This window comes from Sarcophilus harrisii, chromosome 1 (genome assembly GCF_902635505.1).
Source record: "Sarcophilus harrisii chromosome 1, mSarHar1.11, whole genome shotgun sequence".
Lineage (NCBI taxonomy): Eukaryota > Metazoa > Chordata > Mammalia > Dasyuromorphia > Dasyuridae > Sarcophilus > Sarcophilus harrisii.
In genome coordinates, this window is record NC_045426.1 from 277537510 (window position 1) to 277563038 (window position 25529).

Here is a 25529-nt window from a genome sequence, read left to right on the forward strand (position 1 = left end):
TAAAATTTTTGAGCTTATGGAACCTCTTGAAGGGGTTCTATGGACCCTTAGGAGTCTGTAGACCATATATTGAGAAAAGCTAGTTTAGAAGATGCATAAATTCCAATAGGCTTGTGATGGAAAGAGCCATCCTTATCTAGAGAAAGAACCGTGGAGATTAAATATTGATTAAAGCATAATATTTTTACCGTGTTTGTTTGCTTGTTTTTTTTTCCTCTTTTTTTTCCCCCTTTTGATCTGATTTTTTTGTGCAGCATGACAAATATAGAAATATGTTTAGAAGAGCTGTACATGGGGAGAAGGAGAAGAAGAAGAAGGAGAAGAAGAAGGAGAAGAAGAAGGAGAAGAAGAAGAAAAAGAAGAAGGAGAAGAAGAAGAAGAAATAGAAGAAAGAATTGCTCACGTTTAACCTATATAAGATTGCTTGCTATTAAGGGAGAGGAGAGAATTAAAGAAAAATTCAGGATACAAGATTTTGTAAAGGTGAATGTTGAAAACTATTTTTGCATGCATTTGTAAAAACAAATATTATAAAATAAATAAATAAAAATAATATGTATAAAATAACATAACTTGATAGATAAGGAATTAAAATGTATAATTATAGAGTGAGATAAGAAAAAAAAATGAGGATTAGAGAAAGGAAGTTACTTTTCCAAGATCATAGAAACAACTGATAAATAGACTGGCAGGTAAGCAAAGAGATATATAGATGGGCAGAACTTTTAAGTTCTTACTATGTGCTAGGTATGGGCTGCTAGATAGCACTGGGCCTTGAGTTAGGAAGACTTCTTTTCTTGAGTTCAAATTTGGCCTCAGATATCTACTAGTTGTGTGACCCTGGACAAGTCACTTTACTCTGTCTCATTTTCCTCATCTATAAAATGAGCTGGAGGAGGAAATGTTCAAAGCATTCCAGTATCTTTACCAAAAAAAAAAAAAAAAAAAAAAAAACAACAAATGAAGTCATAAAGAGTAGGGCATGACTGAACAAAAAATGTGCCAAGTACTAAATAAAAACAAAAAGAAAGGCAGTTTCTGCCCTCAAGTAGCATATATTCTATTTGAGAAAGACAAAACATAAAAGTGAGATGAAAAATCTAGAGAGAGGTAATATAATGATAAAAGTACCATTAAGGGAGCAAGGTAGACAGATAATTTGGGGCAATGGTGAGTTGGAGGAGGACTATCCAGAATTAAAATTCCGGTCTCCTAAATCCAGAGTTCTTTCATTTAAAAAAAGAGTATGGAGAATTCCCTCATATAAGTGAATCTGAAGTGTGGAGAAGAAAGGCAGCTGCTGAGCCTTCAATATTTTAATAGAGTAAAACATGGGAAATCTTTTAATATAATCTTTTGTAAATGAATATATTCTTAAGAACAAGAAGTTCTTATTTTCATGATCCCTAGACATTTCTGATAAGTTGTGCCATGCATTACAGTGAAGACTCAAAGCTTTCCCTGGACAGTAACACATGATCCAATACAATTTCAGGACCTTGCCTGGAGTGCACAGATGCCTCATCCTAAATATGCAATATATCACCTGCAGACCTTTCTGGGAGACTCATTATCTAAATGGCTTCTCAGAACAAATCACTATATACACCACAGGATAAAGATGAACCATGTTAAAAAACATTTTGTAAATCTTAACAGCTACATTTTATACTCTTTTTGATATGTGAAATGATGCTGCTAACCCATCAATGGAGATATTTCAATAGAGATGTTTTGCAATGAATTAGCCACAGGTGGGTTTTTTTTTTTTTAGTGATTTGTTTTATTTATGACTCATTCCTTTTGACTAAGCATACTTGGGCAAGCATTTCTATCATGGTAGAAGATAACTGATATTAAGAGTGAAGTTCAGGATCATAGGACCAAAAAGGGAATTGTTGTATTTAGCAGTACCATTCTCGAACTGCTTTAGCAATTATTCCAAATAAATATACTCCCCAAACCATCTGATAAACATAACAACCATGTATAAGCATGATCGATCCCTCAGGAAACAAAAATAAAAACAAAAATCTAGCTCAACAACAATTGTACTAGTAGATTAACAGTAGTAATTTTGCAACTTTGCAAAAGCCATAATTACTGACCTGATGGGTCCATTTCTGTCCTCTGCTTTCCGTAGACTCAGGGCTGGTAAAGGATCTCCTTGTACTGCAATAAACTCTATGTTTGGAATTGGAGGCTCTAAAATAAACAAGTAAAAGAAATCATATATTTACAAAAGGACTTTGAGAACTGAAAAAGAGAGATTAAATTTGGTTCATTAGGCCCAGATCAAATCATATATTTATAAAAGGACTTAAACTGAAAAAGAGGGATTAAATTTTGTTAATTATATCCAGACCAAAGAACTAGAAACAGTTGGAAGGTTGCAAAAAGAAAAATTTAAAGAAGCTTTTTTTTTCCCTTTTTCTGTTTTGAAACAGAGAAAAACTTCCCTGCCTCCTGGCGAGATAAACTTAAAATACATGAGACACTCATTTTTGGACACAATTAATATTTAAATTTCTTTTTCTTGACAAATTTGATACATTTCTTTTTCTTTTTCAAAAGAAGAGAAGAAGGCAAAGAAAGATAGGGATATGAGAGAGAGAGGCAGGAGAAGGAGGGAAGGAGAGAAGGAGGAAAGGAGGGGGGAAGGAAAGAGGGAGAAAGGAAGGAAAAGGAATAGGGAAGGGAAGAGAAGGGAAAAGAAAGGAAAGGAAGGAAAGGGAAGGGAGAAAAGGAGGGAGAGAGAAAGGAAGGAAGGAAGAAAGAAAAGAAAAAAAGAAAAAAGAAAGAAAGAAGATGAAAGGAGTGAAGAAAGAAAGAATGCAGGAAAGGGTCATTAAAACATCTTTTTTTTTTCTTTTTATTCAAAAAAAAGGACATAAGTCAGAAAGAAAGTATATAAAGCAGGTTAGCTTTGAAAGTTGCTTTTATACATTTTACTGACAAATGCAATTTTGTATACAATCCTTTTTTTTTCCTTCTCCTCTGCAAATGACCATTTTATTTGGTTTTTAAGTTCAAAATAAAAATTTATTAAAACAAATAAATGAAAACAACCTTCCTCACAGCTAGAACTATCCTATAGTGGAATGGACTGCTTTGAGAGATAATGACTTTCTCCCTCTTTGGAGATATTCAAGTGAAAGCAAAATGACCATTTATCAATTATGTTGTAGATGGAATTTCTAAGTTTCATCTAAAAAGGGTACCAGGAGCAAGAGGCTGTGTTGGCAGTTTAGGATGTCAATGACAAACTCTGTGGTTGCCAGGGGTTAAGAGACCAGAACAGAGGCAGAACTAGTTCCCCTTCCTTTCTTGCTCTCAGATAGTTTTCCTCAGAATAATCAGTGCTATATGAGGACATCAGAGATAATGCCTGCTCATGGCCCCAAAACTCCCCCACCCACCCAATCTAGCAGTAAAGATCCTGGTGACAGACCCTAGAGAACTTGAAGATTCTCAAGAGAAAGCCTGTAAAACAAATATGAAGTGCTTATTATCAACATGATTTGGGTTATCACAAACCTCTAAGTCATAACTGATAGCACCAAATATGTGAGAGATGAGAGGGTAAAGGATCATTAGGGACATACTATTTCAAAGTGGTCAGAGAACATCGAAAATAAATTAGGCCAATTACTTTAGCAAATGAATCTAAAAATTCTTCAGAAGAGAAATTGTCCTTTATGTTTAAAAGAGGACCAAAATGACATCACAATATTGGGTCAATGTGTAATGTGTCCATTTGTGATAATGGAGAAATTTAGAACTTAAAAGAAAACGAAGTCTAAAAAAACCTAAAAACATATTCATCAAATTGATTCTGAGAAAATGGATCAGACTCAAAAGTAATGGGTCATCAACTTGAAGTTCAGTTTGAAATAGTAAGAGATTAGAAGAAAAAATATAAAAACATACGGAAACCAACTCTTCCCACTCTCCCAGATGGTATATATTCAAAGGGAACATGAGCTGACTTAAGGTGAAGTCTAGAACTCCATTAACAATTTGACTACAGTATGGATATCCAAAAACTGTTGGCTAAAGATGGAAAAACACTTTTTGGAGCTATTATTATTTTTTTAATTGAAAGTGTGATCACACAGTCCAAAATACATGAATAGCTGTGAAAATATATAAAAGTACCAGTTGTCTGAAAATATGATGCATACTGCTCTGTTATAAGAGGAACCTGAATCTTGCTCATCTGATATAAACACTTTACTAGAGGCTAAATGATTAAAGCATCTTTTCCAAGCCCATAAAGGAAAATAAGCTCAAATACACAAGATGAGACTATCAAAGTGAAATTTCTAGAAGAAAATAGGGTTAAAGTGTTGTACAGCCAGTTACATATTTGTTTACCTCAGTATCACTGAAACTTACTTTGCTGGGATTCAAAAGCAGTTTTAATAAATATTTAAACAATTCAACATCAAACTGAAAATTGGGGTGGGTGCCCCATTCTAGTCTGACAAACGATAATTAGACCTGAAAAAAAGTCCATTATCATCTTATAAAACAAAATGGAGGAGGGGGCAGATAACCCTTTTAGTGATTCTTACACAAACAGTTGCATGATAGGTAGCTTTATTCTAAAAATGATTGTGTAAAATCCAAATACAATTTCTTTTCCTTTTGAATTCTAAGGGTTGTTGGCTATTTCTGTAGTTTAAAACACCTAATAAGGCTTTGCCCTGATAAGATAGAAATTTGTGATCTTTCTAATACTTACCAAAGTGCCTGAAAGAGAGTAGGTGCTTTAAAATGCTTGTTGACTGGGGCAGCTAGGCAGAGCACCAACCCTGAAGTCAGGAGAACCTAAATTCAAATCTAATCTCAGATACTTGACACTTCCTAGCTGTGTTACCCTAGGAAAGTCACCCAATTGCCTCAGCAAAAAAAAAAAAAAAAAGCTTGTTGACCGACTAGAAAGTCAAAGAAATATGAGCCAATTGTGGTTTTTCCAAAGGGAATGATTCATATCAATATCTGATATTTGGGCTATGGCTAATATCTAAACATCTTTAAAAGATTTGTTTTCATATATTGTTTTGAAGATTACAGGTTTACACAGTAAAAATTTCAGGCATTTATGCATCCAATCAGTGGAACCAGCTGTAATCAATAATGAATTAACTTCTTTGCCTTCTGAACACTGGGAAATGAATGTGGACTACTTGCATTTTTTTTTCCCCAGGTTATTTCTACCTTCTGAATCTAAGATATACTTTAACATGTTTAACATGTAAGAGACTGCCTGCCATCTTAGGGGAGGAGGTCAAGAGAGGGAAGGGAAAAGTTGGAACAGAAGTGAGAGCAAGGGACAATGTTGTAAAAATTACCCATGCATATGTTCTGTCAATAAAAAGCTATTAAAAAAAAAAAAACTTTGCCTTCTTTAAGAACTCAATATGACTAGAAATTTATTTTAAAAATTTTAAAGGAGGAAGAATCATACTGTTATTGTCACAAATCTTTCAAGTGCATATTTTTAATCATCATTGGTTGAATGGCTTTTTATTAGTGATTAAGAAATGTTTTGAGACAGTGAGATGGTACAGTGGATAGGTCATTGGCCTGGAATCAGAAGAACAGTTCAAATCCAGCTTCAGACACTTTTTAGCTGTTGACCCTGAACCAGTCACTTAATTTAAATTGCACGCAAAATTTTTAAAAATTAGATTTAACAAATAATAATTAATTTAGTGGAAGAAACTACCAGTCATTTTGTTGAATTTCAACTTTTTGTTATAGGTAGACTTTGGAAAAGAGTTTCTCAGATATTTCTAGTTTATAGAAAATTTTTTAGGCAGTGTTACCTTTTGAGTAAAGAAGATTCCTATGTAGTAATGCTAAGCCTTGAAACTCAGAAAAGTGTCTTCTTAGAATACTAACTTAACAAGTATACAGAAATATTTCCACAGGGGTAATCTTTTCCAGACAAAAGTTGCTGCTTTTAGCTCAAAAAGGAGCACTATATAAATGCTGAATTTTTTTGTAATCATTAGATCAAATTTAAAGTTTATGGAGAAATAAATTAAAAATTTTAAGTTGACTCCTTTTGAGGAACTCTGAGAGGGAATTTTTTTTTTCTCTTTGATAAAAGGGCAATTTAAACTTTTAGTGGGGAGGAAGGAGACAGTAAGTAGGACTAATTTACTGGTTAATAGCATGTGAGTATTTTCCATCATGAGAAGTATATTCCTTATTAAATGTAAATTCTCTTTTCACTTTGTGTCATAGACATAAATTAATATTATTGAGGGGTATATTTTTCATGTGTCTACTTCTTTGTTAAAGTATTTTAAAACTGCCTTTATTTACCACAGTATGAACTGTTATGATTTGTCATATATACTCAGAGACCTTTCAGCTGGCTTTTGAATTAATATGTCTGTTTTCAATGACTTGAAAAATATAGCATAAGTGAAAATAATAAACTTATTTGAAGTCATTCCTTATTAGCTGTTAACCCTGGGCTATCAAGTCAAATTGCCTCTAAAATTAAAAAAAAAAAGATTTAACAAATAGAAATCAGTTTAATAGGAGAAACCATCAGTCATTTTGTTGAATTTCAGCTTTTTGATATAGGTAGACTTTATATTTGTTTACAAATATTCCTAATTTGTCACAGCCCTATTTCATTTTTTGATAGAATTACTTCTTGTGATAATGTATTCTCTAGAATTTGCCTCGAGAGTAAATCTTGTCTTCTTAAAAATATCTGCTTTAAAAAGGTGTGTGTGAAGGTGCTCTTTATTCAGATCTAGATTACCTCTGTGGCCCTTTCTATATCAATTCTGTGATTCAAATAAAAAGAACAAAACCTCAAGTTTAGCCTTTCACAGTAAATTTGAAACTATAATTATATCTATAAGGTATCCCCAAAATCTTAGTAGAGGTCACTGCACTCAAACTTTTGGGACACTTTCTACATTGGATTTTGAAGTTTATTCACAAATCATCAAGCACTTACTGACATGGCAGACATTCCTTCAGTCAAGCGCCCTTCTTTTTTTTTCTGAATATTTAGTTCCAATATTTTAATATGAATCTTTAATCAGTGCATATAGTGTTAGGAATCAACTAATATAAAGGTTTGTAAAATGTTAGAACTTTTTAAATTTTTAAAAATTTGGATCATTACTATCCACATGATTGAGGACTTTGCATTCTTCACTTTAAATCACGTCCTACATCTTTGTGTTTTCTTATTGGTCCTTTCTTTATAACACCGTAATATCTCATTGCATTTATACGCCAAAATGTATTCAGTCATTTCCCCAATCCTCAGTCCTACAAGGAGTAAATATTAATATATCAATATCATTTTGGAGACTAGGATCTGTCCTTGCAATATAATAATCTGTCCTATACAATATAATGCTTTCTTTGATGTCTTCAGTAAAGGTACAGATGGTATGCTTATCACTTTTCAAGATGACATAAAGCTATGTGAAACAGCTAACAATGGAAGTGATAAAAAAGATGTTGATAAGGTAGAACAATTTTGAAAATTGGGGAGGGGGAAGTAAGGAGAAATAGGGGGGAAATCAATTTTAAGATGTAAAGTGCCACCCCTCAAAGTTAAAAAAAAATCAACTTCACACAGCATAGAAAGGGGGTAATACAACTAATTAATAGTTTGAATGAAAAATATCTAGAGATTTTAGAGGATTGCAAGTTTAATGTGTGCCAACTGTGTGGGGTGATGATCAAATAAGGGCTAATAAGACCTTAGATTAAATAGATCTTAGAAAGACAATGTGTCTTAAACAGAAGAGATTATGGGAGAGTTCCTCTGGGCTCTGTACCAGTCAGATGATTTTAAAAATGGGTTCTCAACTTGAGGTGTCATGGGCTCATGGTCTTAGATGGGGAAAAAGTCCATCTTGATTTTCGTAGAGAAACTTAACATTTCCTTCAACTGTTTAGAAATATGATTCTGAAGAGGGTTCCATAACGGGTTTCATCAGCTGCCAAAGGAATAAATGTCACTTGAAAGGTGAAAAACTCCTGCTCTTATGTACCATTTTCAAATCTGAGTAACACATTTAAGGAAGAACATTAATAAGCTGAAGAATGTAAAAAATTGGTTGACCATGAAGATGAGGAGACTGGATATCCTGCCTTGAAAGGATCAGCTGAATAAATTAGGATAATGTATAACCTGAAGAAGAAAAGGCTGAATAGAGACATGATGGGAGGGTTTTGTTTTTTTTTCAATTTTCTTTTGCTGGTTAGTTCCAAAGAGTAGAAGTCTAGAAAATAGGTCAATATTGTAAAAGGTAAGCATTTCGTATCTCTAAAAAGAAAAAATCCCCATCAACTAGAGCCATCACAACATGACACTACCTGTCTCAGGAAGAAGTAGGTTCCTCTTTATTATAGGGGAAAACCAAACAGAGTCTGCATGCCCACTTGGCAATTTTGTAGAGGAAACCGATGGTCAGGGGCCTTTTGAAATAAGAAGAGCACTTTCAACTGTGAAATCCTGTAATTACCATGGGTTTTTTTTTTTTCCCCTCCTGTTAACATGTAAAGCTGCTTTGCTGATTTTTTTTTTTTAATATAGATAGGGTTTTTTTAAAATCTTTTTCAATTAACAACATTCAATCATATTTCTAGTAGTGAAATCCCCAAAGTCAAGTAGTACTCAATTGTTGGGTTTTTTCCCAGTTCTTAACTAAACCATACTTCCTTCTCCATATGACATAAAGGAAGTCAATGGTAAATAGAACAGTAGCCTCATTTAGCCTCATTTAGCAACCTGGAATCATAACTTCAGAACTGGGGGGGGGGGGGGGGGGAGGAGTCTTGAGAAACCATTTTAGTCTCATTCTCTTTTTTTCAGACACAGAAACCAATAACCAGACAGATATTTCAATTTGATTGTGGACTAATATGTAGTTGGTGACAACAGAAAATGGGCTAGCTGGGGTTAAAATTTCAGTCTCATATAACAAATATGTGTCAGAGTTGGGATGGGAACCCCAGAGCTTAGTTTAAAACCAGATTCCCTAATATTAATCTAATGCTATTTGTACCATACCAATGAATCCATCAATGTAAGTAATCCCATCCTCAGTATAAATTGCAACCTATTCACATCTTCTTAAACGCTGCAATCCTTTTGAACAGTCCTTCCTAAATATTACTCAGAACTAGAGATGTTTCTCTACTTGTAATATTCCATGTATTGCTCTCTAAATCTTATAAATATAAATCTCTAAATCTGTATAGCATCTCCTATTTTAATTATATATTCAGTTTAAATGAAATTTTTTAAAAAACGGTTTATTGAACATTTAACTAAACAAGACAAAGCCAAGCCTTTCCCTTAAGAAGTTTATATTCTCCTGCTACCTTTGATGCCATTTCCTAAAAACAAATCCTCAAAGATAATATGCTTCAGGTCTCTTATATCCTCATTATATATTTTTCTACTGACTTTTTGGGTCCCACTTGCCATTTTGATTCTTTTCAGATAACAGTGCTCCATACAACATACCAGTGTTTAAATACCAACTTAAAAATTGGTATTTTTGAAAGATAAATTTTTAGGAAGGTGTCTGAGATAACTGAAAACATTACAGTTTTTCAAATAAAATCTGTTCTGCTTTCTACTTTCCATTGAGTTCTGGGCCCAGGTCATTATCCATCTGAACAACCTACCTAAGATAGACTCATCATATAAGGAGAGCAAGAGATCAAGATATAACTGATTACACTGATGTCCATGAAATTTAAAAATCCTAGAATACTCATAGTCAAATATATATGTATATATAATATATATTCTCTCTATAATTTAATAGTTATATATACATGTGTATATATCCTTTATTGAGAATTTATGAAAGGAGCTGGATATTAATTGGACAAAATAAAAATGTATGTTATGCCAAGGGAAATTGTTCCAACATCAATAAGATCAATGGATCCATATAATAAATTCTTGCTCACAATTACCAACCCCCAAATTGTAGGAGATTCCCCCTCATTGGAGGTCTTCAAGCAATTAATTATTTGTTTTAGATACTGAAAAATGATTTCTTGATCAAAGATGAATTGGAGTGGATGATTTTCAACAACATTTCTAATGAATGGAAAGATATTGAATTAGCAATCAGGAAGGCTTAGGCTTTAATACAGTCTCAAATACTTACTAGCTAGCTATGCAATGCTAGATAAGTTATTTTTACTTCTTTAGGCCTTAGTATTTTCACTGGTAAAACAGAGGGATTATATTCAAACTCTAAGATCCCATGGAACTCTACAAATAGAACCCTATTAGCTTGTGATTCTGTAAGTATCAAAGCATTAAGTAGTAAAGAATTTGGAATGTAATCACCTTAAGGATTTTTTTTTCTTTTTTCTTTTTTTTTTTTTCCATCCTCAGTACTTAATATAGAGCCTGGAAAATAGAAGGTACTTAATAAACTCGTGTAGATTGATTGACTGGTTGACTGTAATTCAGTTCTGACCACCTGACATAAACTCCTTCAGCTTCTTTCATTCATTGTTCAAAAGTAATGATTATCATCACCCTCTTTCTTTTGTACTCTTGTCCCAGAAAAAAGAGGTTACTTAAATACCTTACTAATATTAATAAAATTTTATTTTTAATTCATGGAATAGAACAAGCATTTCCATAAAAAAATGATTGTACATGAAACTGCAAATCTACTATGTGCAACTTGTTTTATCTTTCAAATATAAAACAAAATTATCATGTAAATTTCTTATTTTTGTTCCCTTCCTTTGCCCTGCCTTAGAGATAACTACTATTAGATATAAATAGGTATATATGTGTATACATACACATCCATATACAAATATATATTTACACATACTTTTGTATATAAATAAAATCATTCTACACATACTTCTATTTATCAATATTTTTCTCTAGATGCAAACAGCATTTTCCTTCATATGTCCTTTGTAGTTATTTTGGGTATTTATAATAGTCAAAAATAACTTATTTGCTCCAAGTTCTTTTTAAAAATAATATCATTGTTACTATATTCAATGTTCTGCTCATTTCACACGAATCTTTTCATGATTTTCTAAAATCATTGTGCTTATAGTTTCTTACAGCATAGTAGTTTTCCAACACAATCATATACCACAACTCATTCAGCCAGTCCTCAATTGATGGGCCTTCTTGAAATGCCCAGTTCTTTGCTACCACAAAGAGAATTGCTATAAACATTTTAGAATATATTGATTATTTTCCTTTGTCCCTAATAAACAGATGAAGTATGAATAATGATATTGCTGGGTCAAAAAGTATTGGCATTTTTATAACTTTTTGGGTACAATTCCAGATTTCCCTCCAAAATGGCTGGGTCATTTTATAATTTCACCACCAAGAAATTTGTATTTCAATTTTCCCATCTCCCCTTCCACATTTGTCACCTTCCCTTGTAAAATTACATCTCAAGATTGTTTTAATCTGAATTTCTTTAATCAATAATGATTCAGAATATTTTTTATTGCCTATAAATTGTTTTGATTTCTTCATTGGAAAACTGCCTGTTAATATATTCTGACCATTTAATGATTGGAGAATGATTCATATTCTTATAGATTTGACAAAGTTCTTTATATATTTTAGATATGAGATCTTTATCTGACAAATTATTTATAAAATTCCCCCTCCCAAGTTTTATGCTTTCCTTTTGATATTAGCTATATTTGTTTAATTTATACAAACCTTTTAAATTTAATGTAAGCAAGTTATCTATTTTCCACTTAATTTTGTTTTTTCTTGTTTCTTTGTAAATTGCTGACCTAATCACAAGTCTAATAAATAATATGTTCTGTGTTCTTTCAATTTTCTTGTAAAATCTCCTTTTATGTTTAAGTTATGTATCTATTTTGACCTTATCTTAGTAAATGGTATAAGATGTTGGTTCATGCCCAGTTGCTGTCATACAGCTCTAAAGTTTTCTCCATAATTTTTTTTTTACCAAATAATGAATTCTTATTCCAAAATCATAAGTTTTTACACTTGTCAAATAAAAGGTTATTATGTTTATTTGCTATTGCCATTGTATGTCTATTGTATTCCATTGATCTACCTTTCTATTTCTTAGCCAATATCAGATAGTTTGATAATTACAATCATACAATTATAATACCATTTAAGATATGGTGCTATTAAACCTTTCTTCATACTTTTATTTCCTTTGTATTTCCTATATATTATTTCCCCTTTGATATTCTTCCCCCCCTGAGGCAATTGGAGTTAAGTGACTTGCCCAAGGTCACACAGCTAGGAAGTATTTAGTGTCTGAGGTCATATTTGAACTCAGGTCCTCTTGACTTCAGGTCTGATCCACTGCGCCACCTACCTTCCCCTCCTTTGATAGTCTTAATTTTTTGTTTTTCCAGTTGAATTTTTTGATTATTTTTTCCTAATTCAGTAATGGGAGGATATAATTTAATTGGGATGGCATTGAGTATATCCATGAACAATTAATCTCTTCAATTATTTAAATCTGATTTTATTTGTTTAAATTTTTTTTATTATTTTAAAAATATAGTTCCTGTGTTTGTTTTGGCAGGTATACCTTATTTAATACTGTCCGGAGTTATTTTAAGTGGAGTATCTTTTACAATCTCTTTTTTTGTGGAGTTTTACTTGTGATATATAGGAATACTAATGATTTATGTGGACTTATTTTAATGTCCTATTACTTTGCTAAGTTATTAATTGTTTCAACTAACTTTTTAGTTGAGTCTCTACCTATACTCTTGATTCCATGCTTTTCAACTTTCTCTAGGACTGTGCTTAGTATTCATTTACTGTCCTTAGCATCTTCAATTTTCTCTCTATTGGCTCATCCCCTTGACCTACAAATGTGCCTTCTAATCCATCCAACTATAACCCCACTGCTTTTTCTTTTCACTTCTATATTTCTTGAAAACATTGTTAAAGGGGTATAAATCTGTTAGGAAATGGTTTTATTTAACTATATAATATAAATATATTTAAACTATAGTATATGAATTAATGGGCTTTGTTCCTGACTCTCCAGACTTCTTTCTCCATCATTCTCCAGCACCCTTCTCATACTGGAAGATCCTCCACTTGGTGGAGAAAGGAGAAAGGTCTTCTTCTAATTGATCAGCAACTTCCAAAACCTCCATTTTAAGGAAGGGCCCATGTCAGTTATATTTATTCCTTCATCACCCTCTGTTCTCTACTAATGACTTTCTAGACTTCTTTTTCCACCAGCATTCTCACCCTATAAGATTTCTCAGCCCCTATAATTTTCTCATCCTATATTATCTCTTTATCCCATCGTTTCCCTTCCTCTGATTTCTTGCTTTCTCCTAGGACTTCCATTTTGAAGAAAGAACCAGGCCAGCTATATTCACTCCTTCATTCATCTTCTGGCTTTGCTTCCAAGTCTCTGGACTTCTTTCCTCACTGTGCTCAAGTGTTACCTTCTTCTATTAAAATGTACACCCCTTGAAAATATGAACAATCTTTCTTTTTGCTTGAATCCTAACTCTTGGCAGAGAGCTTCACTGGACCAAAGCCAATATATGAATTTGTTTTGCTTCAATATGTTTATAGCTTATATAAATTGAAAATGGAATAAGGAGGGGAAATGATGAAAAGGCTAATGTGGTAGTAATGCATAAAGGAGGATAAGAGCATCAATACATTTTTAATAGCATAGAAAAGAATAAAAGTAGGTTCAGATGGAAACATAGAAGTAAGAAAGTTTAAGAGCAATATGTTAAATTTACTATAAACTTCACAGAGAGAAAGTCAAACAGTACATTATGAAGATTTTTGCTTTTCATGTACTTATTTTTCTTTTCTGAATGCAAAATCACTCAAGTTTTCTAATACTTGTCAAGTTTAAAATGTCAAAAAGATAAAATAAAATGTCAATAACCTGTTCTACCTCTGCTACTTAAACGCTTCTTTAACTCATTGCTGTATGGCTTCTGGTTTCAATACCAATGAAAGTGCTGCCTCAAAAGTTACCAATGATACCTAATAATTAAATCCAATATGTGTAATCTTTTCTCAGACCTTATGCACTGACCCCTTGGATACTTTTGACATTTTTTTAAGCTTTTTATTTTCAAAACATATACCAGATAATTTGACAACATTGACCCTTGCATAGCCTTGGGTTTCAGATTTTCCCCTCCTTCCTCCCACCCTCTCCCCTAGATGACAAGCAATCCAATATATGTTATTAATGTTAAAATACATGTTAAATCCAATATGTGTAAATATATTTATACAATTATCTTGCCGCACAAGAAAAATCAGATCAAAAAGGAAAGAAAATGAGTAAGAAAACAAAATGCAAGCGAACAACAAAAAAGTGAGAATATTATATTGTGATGCACATTCAGTTCCCACAGTCCTCTCTCTGGGTGTAGATGGCTCTCTTCATCACAAGATCATTGGAACTGGCATCAATCATCTCATTGTTAAAGACAGCCATGTCCATCAGAATTGACTGTCATATAATATTTGATGTTGCCATGTACAATGATGCCCAGGTTCTGCTCATTTCACTTAGCATCAGTTCATGTAAGTCTTTCCAGGCCTCCTGAATCACTGTACAACTGTGTCAGGATTGTCAAGGGTCAATGTTGTCAAATTATCCATGCATATGTTTTGAAAATAAAAAGCTTTATTTAAAAAATGGGACTGGTGACTACCTCTCTAGGAAGAGGCATCTGAGCTATGCTTGTAAGAAAAAGAAAAAAAAAAAAACTAGGAATTCTACAGGGAAGAAATGAGAAGGGAGTGTACTCCAGACAAGGATTTTCAATTTAATTTTTAATAAAATTTTTAATAAAAAATTTTTAATAAAAAAAATTTAAATAAAATTTTTAATAAAAGGTTTTAATTTGTGCAAATGAATAATAGTGGGAAATAGAATAGTGTGTGTGGAAAGCAACAAATATACGAGTTTGGTAGAATGGGAATGAGAGAAAAGTATTCAAGAATCATATTGTGAAGGACTTTGAATGCCTTTTCATATTTTATTCTCCATTAGAAAGTTGGCTCTTTGAGAAAAAAGGATTATTTCATTCTTTGAAGATGCATTCCCAATGCCTGGCCAGGTGCTTATTAAAGGAGTGGTAACTGATTAATCCTAGAGGTAATAAGGAACTATTGAAGATACTTTCATAAGGCAGTGATACAGTCAGATTTATGTTTTAGGAATAGCAATTTGACAGCTGGATGGAAAATGGATTGAATGGGAAGAGATTAAGCAACAAAAAATTAGGATGTTACTTCAATGGTACAGGAATGAGATGAGGAGAGAAAGCCTGTTTTCTTAGCCCCAGTGTCTGGTACATGACAGGCATTTAATAAGTGTTTATTGTTTTTGTTAATAGGAGCACAGCACCCCAGCCAGCCCAGAAAAACTGGAGTGCAAGCTGTGTCTCCAATACATACTAACTACAATAACTCTTTTAAAAAAAATGTTACAGATACTGGTTTTCCTAAACAGATGAAATCTGTGTAAATTAAATAATCAATGAAATGAGTAAATCTTTAAAAAATTAATAAAATCATTCTCCTGATCATTTCTTATAGAACAATAATATTCCTTAGCATTCATATACCATAACTTATTCAGCCATTCTCCAACTGATGGGCATCTATGAAAAGGGCTGCCACAAATATTTTTGCACATGTGGGATCCTTTCCTTCCTTTAAGATCTCTTTGGGATATAGACCCAATAGAAACACTTCTGAATCAAAGAGTATGCACAGTTTGATAATTTTTTTTAGCATAATTCCAAATTATTCTCCAGAATGGCTGGATCCATTCACAATTCCACCTACACTGTATCAGTGTCCCAGTTTTCTCACATCCCCTCCAACATTCATCATTATCTCTTCCTGTCATCTTAGCCAATCTAAGAGATATATAATGATAACCCAGAGATGTCTTAATTTGCATTTCTCTGATCAATAGTGATTTAGAGCACCTTTTTATATGATTAAAAATGGTTTTAATTTCTTCATCTGAAATTGTTCATATCCTTTGATCATTTATCAATTGGAGAATGACTTGAATTCTTATAAATTTGAGTCAATTCTCTGTATATTTTAGAAATGAGGCTTTTAGCAGAACTCTTAAATGTAAAAATGTTTTCCCAATTTATTGCTTCCCTTCTAATCTTGTCTGCAATTAGTTTTGTTTGTACAAAACTTTTTACCTTAATATAATCAAAATTATCTATTTGGTGTTCAATTATGAGTTCCAGTTCTTCTTTGGACACAAATTCTTTCCTTCTCCTCAGATCTGAGAGATAAAATATCCTATGTTTTTCTCATCTGCTTATAATATCACTATGTCTAAATCATGAACCCATTTTGACTTTATCCTGGTATGTAGTGTTAGGTGTGGGTCAATGCCTAGTTTCTTCCATACTAGTTTCCAATTTTCCAAGCTATTTTTGTCAAATAGAGAGTTCTTATGCCAAAAGCTGGGGTCTTTGGGGTTTGTCAAATACTAGATTGCTATAGTTATTGACTATTTTGTGCTGTGATCCTAATCTATTGACTACTCTATTTCTTAGCCAGTACCAAATGACCACTGCTTTGTAATATAGTTTTAGGTTTGGCACCAGTGGGCCACCTTCATTGGCAGTTTTTTTTATTAATTCCCTTGAAATTCTTAACCTTTTGTTCTTCCAGATGAACTTTGTTAATATTTTTTCTAGGTCTGTAAAATAATTTCTTTGGAGTTTGATTGGTATGGCACTAAATAATTAGATTAATTTAGGTAGCTTTGTCATTTTTATTATATTCGTTCAGTCTACCCAAGAGCACTTGATATTTTTCCAACTGATTAGATCTGACTTTATTTGTGTGAAAAGTATTTTGTAGTTGTGTTCATATAGTTCCTGACTTTCCCTTGGCAGATAGATTCCCAAATATTTTATCCTATCAACAGTTATTTTTAAATGGAATTTGTAATGTTCTCATTTTGGTTTTCTAGAGGTCTTTCGGGCAGCCTTCTTTTCAGTTGAGTAATCACCACAAGAATAGTTAGGTGTTAAAGTCCAAAAGTCTTTATTGTCTCCTTTGTCTGCGGCCCAGTTAGCTTTCTTAAAGGCCTTCCAGAGTCTTGGGTTCAGTGGAGAAAATGCAGGAGGTAGGCCACCACGAAGGTGTGAGATAAAGTGAGTCTGAGTCCAAGAGTTTGTATTTCAACCTCCAGCCACCACAAAGGTGGATGACGGAATGAATCTGTCTCTGCCTCCTTTGGCTGAGTTTGTCTCAGCTTATATGCTCTACACTGAGTAAAAACCAATCATTTTATCACTAGGAAACCATTATTTGTTGTAAGATTAAATCAATCATACTGAATTTAGGAGAACTATTAAGCACCATGTCAAACTAGATAACCATTGTCTTTATCAATTCCACTGACTTAACACCTTGTAAGAATCCTGTTTCAGAGTTCTGGCCCATAACAGGAATTTCTTTTTGTATCTCCTGCTGCTGGATTTTGTTGGTAATATATAAAAATGCTGATGATTTATATGGATTTATTTTGTATCCTGAAATTTTGCTAAAGTTGTGAATTGTTTCTATTAGTCTTTTAGTTGATTCTCTAAGTATACCATCATATCATCTGCAAAGAGTGATAATTTGGTTTCCTCATTACCTACTCTAATTCCTTTAATTGTTTTTCTTCTCTTATTGCCAAAGCTAACATTTCTAATGCAATATTGAATAGTAATGGTAATGGTAATAGTAATGGGCAACCTTATTTCACTCCTGATCTTATTGGGATTGATTCTAGCTTGTCTACATATGATGCTTGCTAGTAGTTTTAAACAGATGTTATTGATCATTTTAAAGAAAAGTCCGTTTATTCCTATGCTCTCTAGTGTTTTTAATAGGAATGAGTGTTGGATTTTATCAAATGCTTTTTCTACATCATATGGTTTTTTGTTAGTTTGGTTACTAATCTAGTCAATTATGCTAATAGTTTTCCTAAGATGGAACCAGCCCTGAGTTCCTGGTATAAATCCTACTTGGTCATAATATGTTATCTTAGGGATGATTTTCTGTAATCTTGTTACTAATATTTTACTTCAGATTTTTGGCATCAATATTCATTAGGGAAATTGGTCTATAATTTTCTTTCTCTGTTTTCACCTTATCTGGTTTAGCTATCCTATTTGTGTCATAAAAAAAATTTGGTAGGACTCCTTTCCATATTTTTTCAAATAGTTTATGTAGTATTGGAATTACTTGTTCTTTAAATGTTTGATAGAATTTATATGTAAATCCATGTGGCCCTGGAATCAACTCTTAGGGAGTTGATTAATAGCTTGTTCTATTTCTTTTTCTAAAATGGGACTATTTAAATAATTTTTTCCTCTTCTGTTAGCCTGGGAAATCTATATTTTTTGTAGATATTCCTCTATTTCATTTAGATTATCAAATTTATTGGTATATAGTTGGGCAAAACAACTTCTAATTATTGCTCTAATTTCCTCTTCATTGGTGGAAAGTTCTCCTTTTCATTTTTGAGACTAATAATTTGATTTTCTTCTGTCCTTTTTCTAATCAAATTAACTTAATATTTATCAATTTTGTTGTTTTTTTCAAAAAACCAACTCTTAGTTTTATTTATTAATTCAATAGTTTTATTTTCAATTTTATTAATCTCTCCTTTATTTTCAGAATTATAAATTTGGTATTTAATTGAGGATTTTTAATTTGTTCTTTTTCTGGCTATTTTAGTTGTGAGCACAATTTATTGATCTTCTCTTTCTCTATTTTATGCAAGTAAACATCTAAAGATAAAATTTCCTCTAACAACCGCTTTGGCTGCATTCCATAAATTTTGGTATATTGTTTCATCATTGTCATTCTCTTGAATGAAATTGTTGATTGTGTTTATAATTTGTTGTTTCACCCATTCATTGTTTAGAATTTTATTATTTCATTTCGAATTAATTTTTGGTCTATTTTCTCCGGGTCACTGCATGTAATTTTTATTGCTTCATGATCTGAAAAAAATGCATTTACTATTTTTGCCTTTCTGATTTTGAGGGTTTTATGCCCTAATACATGGTCAATTATATTCCATGAACCACTGAGAAAAAAGTAAACTCCTTTCTGTCTCTGTTCAATTTTCTCCAAAGATCTAGCATACCTAACTTTTCTAACATTCTGTTTACCTCATTAACTTCTTTCTTATTTATTTTGTGGTTCAATTTACCTAGTTCTAAGAAAGCAAGGTTGAGATCTAGTGCTTTTGACATTGTTAATCATCCTCATTTTCTAGATAATTTTTACTCTCTTGTTTTAAGACATTACATTCTTCCCAATATTCTCCTCTCTACCCATTCTTTTCCTGTCTCCTTTGCCAGCTTCTCATCTTCACAACTGTTCAATTCAAATGTTGTTCCCTATTTCTATCCCTTGGGCCCTATTTTTTTTCTCTCTATATTAGACCACCTCAGATTTTTTTTCCTTCCCTATTTATTTATTCCATTAAAAATGAGACAATTAACTCTTCTGTCTTATGTAGTTTTCATTTATGACTTCTTGAAACATAGCTCTGGAAAATCAGTTTCAATAAAGCCCATTGAAATTCAAATGGATGTATCTGACTCTGCCTTTAAACTCAAATTACCAGCTCTCACTAATTGGTCAGTATTAGATCCCATCCCAAGTCTTACTTGCTCATTGTTTGGGTTTTGATGACTTAGAAGGAGTACAAATAGTAATTGTTTCTGTTACAATCAGAAATTCTGAAAGTTTTCTCTTCCCAGAATGATTATTTTGTGAAGATAAGGTAGGTCATCTTTTGTCTCAATTCTTACCTAGCTTTAATCACTGAATGGGTATTGCCTCAGACAAACTGATTACTGGGAAAGACCTTAGCTTAAGATCAAGGACTCTCACTGCACTTGGAGTCATCATAAATTAGTGTAATCTATATCTTGCCACTGTTCAGAGGGCTAAGGTATAAGACCCTTCAGCCCAGAGGGAATCCGCTAACAATGTCTGGTTTGGCTCCCCATCTTCCCTAAGGGCTTTCAGCCTTCCTGAGAAGTCGGGGTGGCCTGTGTTGTAATTGAAGCAGAGTGATACCAGGTGCCAAAGAGTGATACCAGGTGTCAATCTACATATAATAGCAAGTTGTTTATGTGGTCCCACTTGCACAGTGTATATTTAGTGCATGCCCAAGTATTGTTTTTGTTACATAAGAGTATTAGGGTATAAAAAGGGGAAAGAACTTGTAATAAATGAACTCCATTTTCCTACCATTCTCAGGAGTCTCACCTCATCACTTCTCCACTAAGATGGTATATTTTAATCACCCCAGAATGAGGGCTCTGGAAAGCAGGACACAATACCACTGTACTCTGGAGGAGAAAGTAAGGCTGATGATTTCACACAGCTCTGCTTTACTTAAGTCCAATTCATTTGCAAGTCAAGATATCACCCTCCTGATGTTACTGGTGTTCTTTGAAGGATAGAAGAACACAGAAAAATATAATAGCCCTCTCAGTTCATTCCCATAGCATTTAAATAATGCTTCTATGCAAAAAACTGCCAAATCCATGCCTCCAGTCCCAAACTCTCCATTTATTTCTAATATTTGCATGACTTACCATCACTTCAAAGACCAAACCAAGCTCATTAACTTTTCTTTTTTAATATGCATTTATTGCTATATTTTGTTTTGGTTTAACAGACACTATCCAATAAGCCCCTTTACAAAGTATATTCTCCCATTAAAGAAATTATAGAATATGAATGCAATGGAAAAGAATTGTGGTGTAAGAAAGTATATGTATGCAGAATTTAAAGATGCATGGGAAGATCTACACATACTGATTCAGAGTTAAGACAACAGACCCAGAAAACAAGATACCAAATGGAGATAAATGGATAAAAACCCAACAAGAATAAAAATCTAAGTGCTAAATGATTATAATAATTAAGCTTGATCCAGGAAGAAAGCAGAGAAAATATCATTCTCTATACTCATCATAGGCAACTATAGAAGTATTATTTATACAACCAGATACAGATGACGTATTCATTCATTTTGCTGAACCATCCTTTCCCCTTCTTGTAAAATATTTGTTATTAGTGAAGGGTTATTTCCTTGAAGAGGAGAGAAGGGGAGAATATTTTGAGAAATGAATGACATAAAAATAAAAAGCATTAATATGATACATTTAAGAAGTATCTCCCTTAAGAAAACAATTTTATTATTGATCTTCACTAACTTTAGCAATGGAGTTTTGGGTTTTTTAAATAAATGTAATCAGTATCTTTCTATATTACCTTTACTTACTAATTTGGCCTTTTACCCAACCCCTCTTAGTAAGTTTTGTAACCAATAAAAAAAGGAGGAAAAGTACAGCAAAACTAGCATATATTTATACTTACAGGGTTCTATATTCACAGCCTCCTATCTCTAAAAAGAAATGAGGGAGATGTTTATTAATTTCTGTTCTTTGGGGCCAAGGTTGACCATAAATTCACAGAATTCACTTTGTTCCTACTATTTTTTTCTAGTTATTTCATTGTGGTCATTGAGAATATTGTCTTTTGGCTTCCAGTTACTTTACTTTGCACATCACTTCATAAAACATTTCCTTGCTTCTTTGACCACAATTTTGTTGCTTCTTCAAGTTAACTTTTGACTTTTATAGTCATTGTATGCATTACTCTTTGTGATTAAATGATTTGCCCAAGGTCACACAGCTAAGAAGTATTAAACATCTGAGGCCATATTTGAACTGATATAGTGCTGATGCTCCATTCACTGTGACATCTAGCTGCCCCAGGATGTTATTCTTCAGACTCTTCTTTCTTCATCCTTCATATAAATTTTCCCACATTTTTTTGACTTCAAGTATGCCAGCACATTCATTTGCCATAATTTGTTTAATATAGACCAACTACTGGATACATAAAGTTTTTGAATATGTTTTCATAAATAACGTTGCTCTGAATACTTTTGTACATATTCATTTGTTCCCCAAGCTTATATAATCTTTCCTAACAAGCCTGACCCTCCTACTGTTTCACTATACTGTTTGTGACATTAGCATTTATCTAATCACCCACAGAGACATTGTGGATACAGTGCTGAGTTTGTAGATGTATGATCATAGGCAAATCATTTAATCTCCGTCTGCCTCAGTTTTCTCAATTATAAAACAGAGATAATAAAAATCACCTATTTCCCAGGGTCAAATGAGTAGGTTACAGCAAAATGCTTAGCACAGTGCAGCACACAGAAGTCACATAGAAGCCAAATCATCATTTTCTTCCTTCCTTCTATTTTTTTCTTTTCTTCTTTCTCCCATGTCCAGTCTGTGCAATTATCACTAATTCTTCTCTCTCATCTCTCATTTACAATCATCTAAACTCTAAACCATATTTTGTCCTTCTTTTTGAATTCCTACCATCTTCTCTAATAGAGATTCTCATTACTATTAATTTCTTGGACTATTGCAATAAGCTCCTTTGGAATATTTACAATTCTATTTCCTCCATTTTATTTCCCCCACTTCACCCCAATTCATCTAATACTGTTGCCATTTTATTTTTTCTTATAATCAGACATGATCATAGTTCTCCTTTACTCAAAAATCTTCAATGGTTTCCTATTATCTAATAAGTGAAATGAAAATTCTTCTTTTAGGCATTCCAAGTTCCTTATAATCTTATATCATCCTACCTTTCTACACTTATTTTATACTATTCTCCATGGAATCTATGCTCTAGCCAAACTAAATTGTTCTCTTTATCCCAAATGGACATTCTGAGCTCTCATGTATTCCTTTCTTTGAATCTACTCTTCCCTATGCATGCTTTTTTCTATTTTCTTTTTCTTCCCATCTTTTAATGTCCAACTTAAAAGGTGATACTTTCAAAAAAGCCTTCTCTGATCTCACCAGGAGATAATCTTTCTGGAGAAGGAGCCATCCAACTCTACACCTGCTGGCCATCTGTCACTAACAAATCAGGTAAGGCAGTCAGGTAGCCCAGGAAGTCAGCCTGAGAAACAGGAGGTAGCATATGCCAAGAAGATCAAAACACTGTCAGCACTTTTGTTATTATTTTCCCCTAAATCCTGACAGCAACAGTTCCAGGAACTGAGCCCTGGAGCAGCATTGTTACTAAGATCACCCGTCCTGTTTTCAGCCCATCTCTTTCCGCCATCATTTAAGGGAGTGTAAGGAAGCCCAGATCACCTAACATGGAGGCACCATGCTTTCCTCTTTCCCAACCATGTGGGTTGGATTAACTGCAAAGCCAAAATGTCTAGGGTTTGCTCTTTCTGGCTCACTGTCTTTCCAATGTACTCTTTCCTGCTGCTTCTAGAAGATGAGGATCACAATCCATTCACAGTATGAGCTAGAAAAAGAAAAACTGTCTCAGTCTGGCCAGTTTTAAAGAGGCAGCTTGTCTACCCAGTCAAACAAAGGAGACTCTAACCACTCACATGGGGGAGGACACAGAGAGGTAGAGTGCCTGCCTCCATGTTAGACAATTCAGGCATGTCCTTATAGGAGCCAATCCCTAGGGAAAAGAGATCTTCCTCAACTTTTCCAACAAGATCTACTGACTAACTGTTACTAACAGGTGGGTAACCCAAGAGCTCTCAGTGCCATTGCTTCCCAAACCAATGGTCCTGCTTCTAGCCCAGACACTGAGGCTAAGTTCTAATTACCAAAGTCTTTAACACTGTCAAATGATGCAAATAATGCTTAGGAATTAAAATGGCATTAATTATATATACACCTACATAATTAATTAATTAATGTATTACTATATCCTTTGCTATTAAATCCTAAGGACCATGGGGCTTTTCTAATTTGTACCTAAACCTTCCTATAAGTATAGTTTCTCCCCATTAGAAATGTGGTCTACATAATTATATGTATATGTATATGTTTATACACATATACACCTTTTGGGTACACTGAGTTCACTTACTCTCTGTCAAAAAATGGACATCAATTTTGATTATTGTCCTTTGGAATTATGGTTGATCATTGTGTTAATTCTTAAAACTTTCTAATTATTTATTCTATACAAAGGTATTAATATACTCATTCTTACTTCACAAGGAAAAAAGTATGTCTTCCCAATTTTCTTTAAAACTGTCCCTTTTCACCATTTCTGAACAGGAAAATAGTATACTACTAAATTCATATATCATAATCTGTTAAAAAAAAAAAAACTGTGGTCTAAAAAAAAAAAAGAATTTGTGGTCTGTCTTAAGTCGGACAAAAGAGAAATGTGATCTGTCTTTTTATATTGTATTTCCAAAATATAGCTTAATTTTTGCTTTTACTTTGCTTGAGATCAGGATTATTACCACTGCCTTTTTTCCCCACTTCAGCTGAAGCTTAATAATAGATTCTGCTCTAGCCCCTTATGTATGGCACTATAAATAAATTAGAAGAGCAAGGAATAGTCTTTTTGTCAGATATATGGGGAAGAGAAGAATTCATGACTAAACGAGACAGCTTTGTGAAATGTAAAATAGATAATTATGATTATATTAAATCAAATTTGATTAGCTTTCCCATGAAGAAGAGTTTCTGAAGGCAATGATGAATTCAAGGTGAGCATCCAGGTGGTTTCAATATTAATCAGAAAGAATAAATTTAAAAAATAATTTCACCTGGTGAAGTCAAAGCTACTTTAGTACTAAAGTCAAACAGTAAATTGGGAAGCAAGAAATAGTTCATAACAGTTCCAAAGGTCAAAGTGTACTGTGACAACAAACATTATACAGGGGATATGAGAAAGAAATGATGAGAAGAGAATTTCCCATGAATTTTCCCTGACTGTGATGCATTTCATTTATGATAATAGCACAATTAATTTTCCTTCCTTTCTTCCCTGCATTGGCACTACTTGGGGCTTGAATTCTGGCTTTTCCCCTAGAAAGTTTCTGAAATTCAAGACTTTGGCCTAATGGGTCAGCATTGGAGAAAGGCTTTTATCAGTTCTTGGGAATTTATACTGCACACAGGATCTGATTTCTTCTTCTTAGGCTCACAATCTTTATTATATACAATATTTATTATTACTTTTTCTCTTTTGAAACTCATCACTTTTGAAACTAAGCTTTGGGGGCTATTTATTTCTCCACCCATCCATAATTATAGGAAATAGAGAAGAACATGGCAGTTGTCTTTCAGGGTGAAAATAAGTATGTAGCAACAAGGAACAATATAACATGGCAGATGTACAGTGTTGTGGATAATACTTGCCAGCAGTCCACAGAGTTCATGACCTGAGCTGTGGGGAAGGGCCTGTTATCCTGTATTCCTGTTTTAAGAAGAGTCCAATAGTCTGCAAACAGATTAGAGGAGATTACGCAAACCTATTCTTGTGCCTGTCTCTGGAATTTAGCCTTTTTTTTTGGGGGGGGGAGGTAATTCTACTTTGGCTGTCCATAAATTACATTAACCCTACAGGTTAGCCTAGAACCCTT

The 25529-nt window shown here is 33.1% G+C and overlaps 1 protein-coding gene across 3 annotated transcripts in view; it reads right to left on the bottom strand.

Annotated features, from left to right (window-relative positions):
- The window catches only part of SUSD1 (sushi domain containing 1), a 296420-nt gene that overhangs the window by 72217 nt on the left and 198674 nt on the right, over positions 1-25529 (bottom strand). For all 3 annotated transcript variants that reach the window (XM_031942900.1, XM_031942890.1, XM_031942907.1), the window contains exon 13: positions 2109-2205. In XM_031942900.1, the coding sequence (XP_031798760.1) occupies positions 2109-2205 (97 nt within the window). The remainder of the gene's footprint in view (positions 1-2108; positions 2206-25529) is intronic.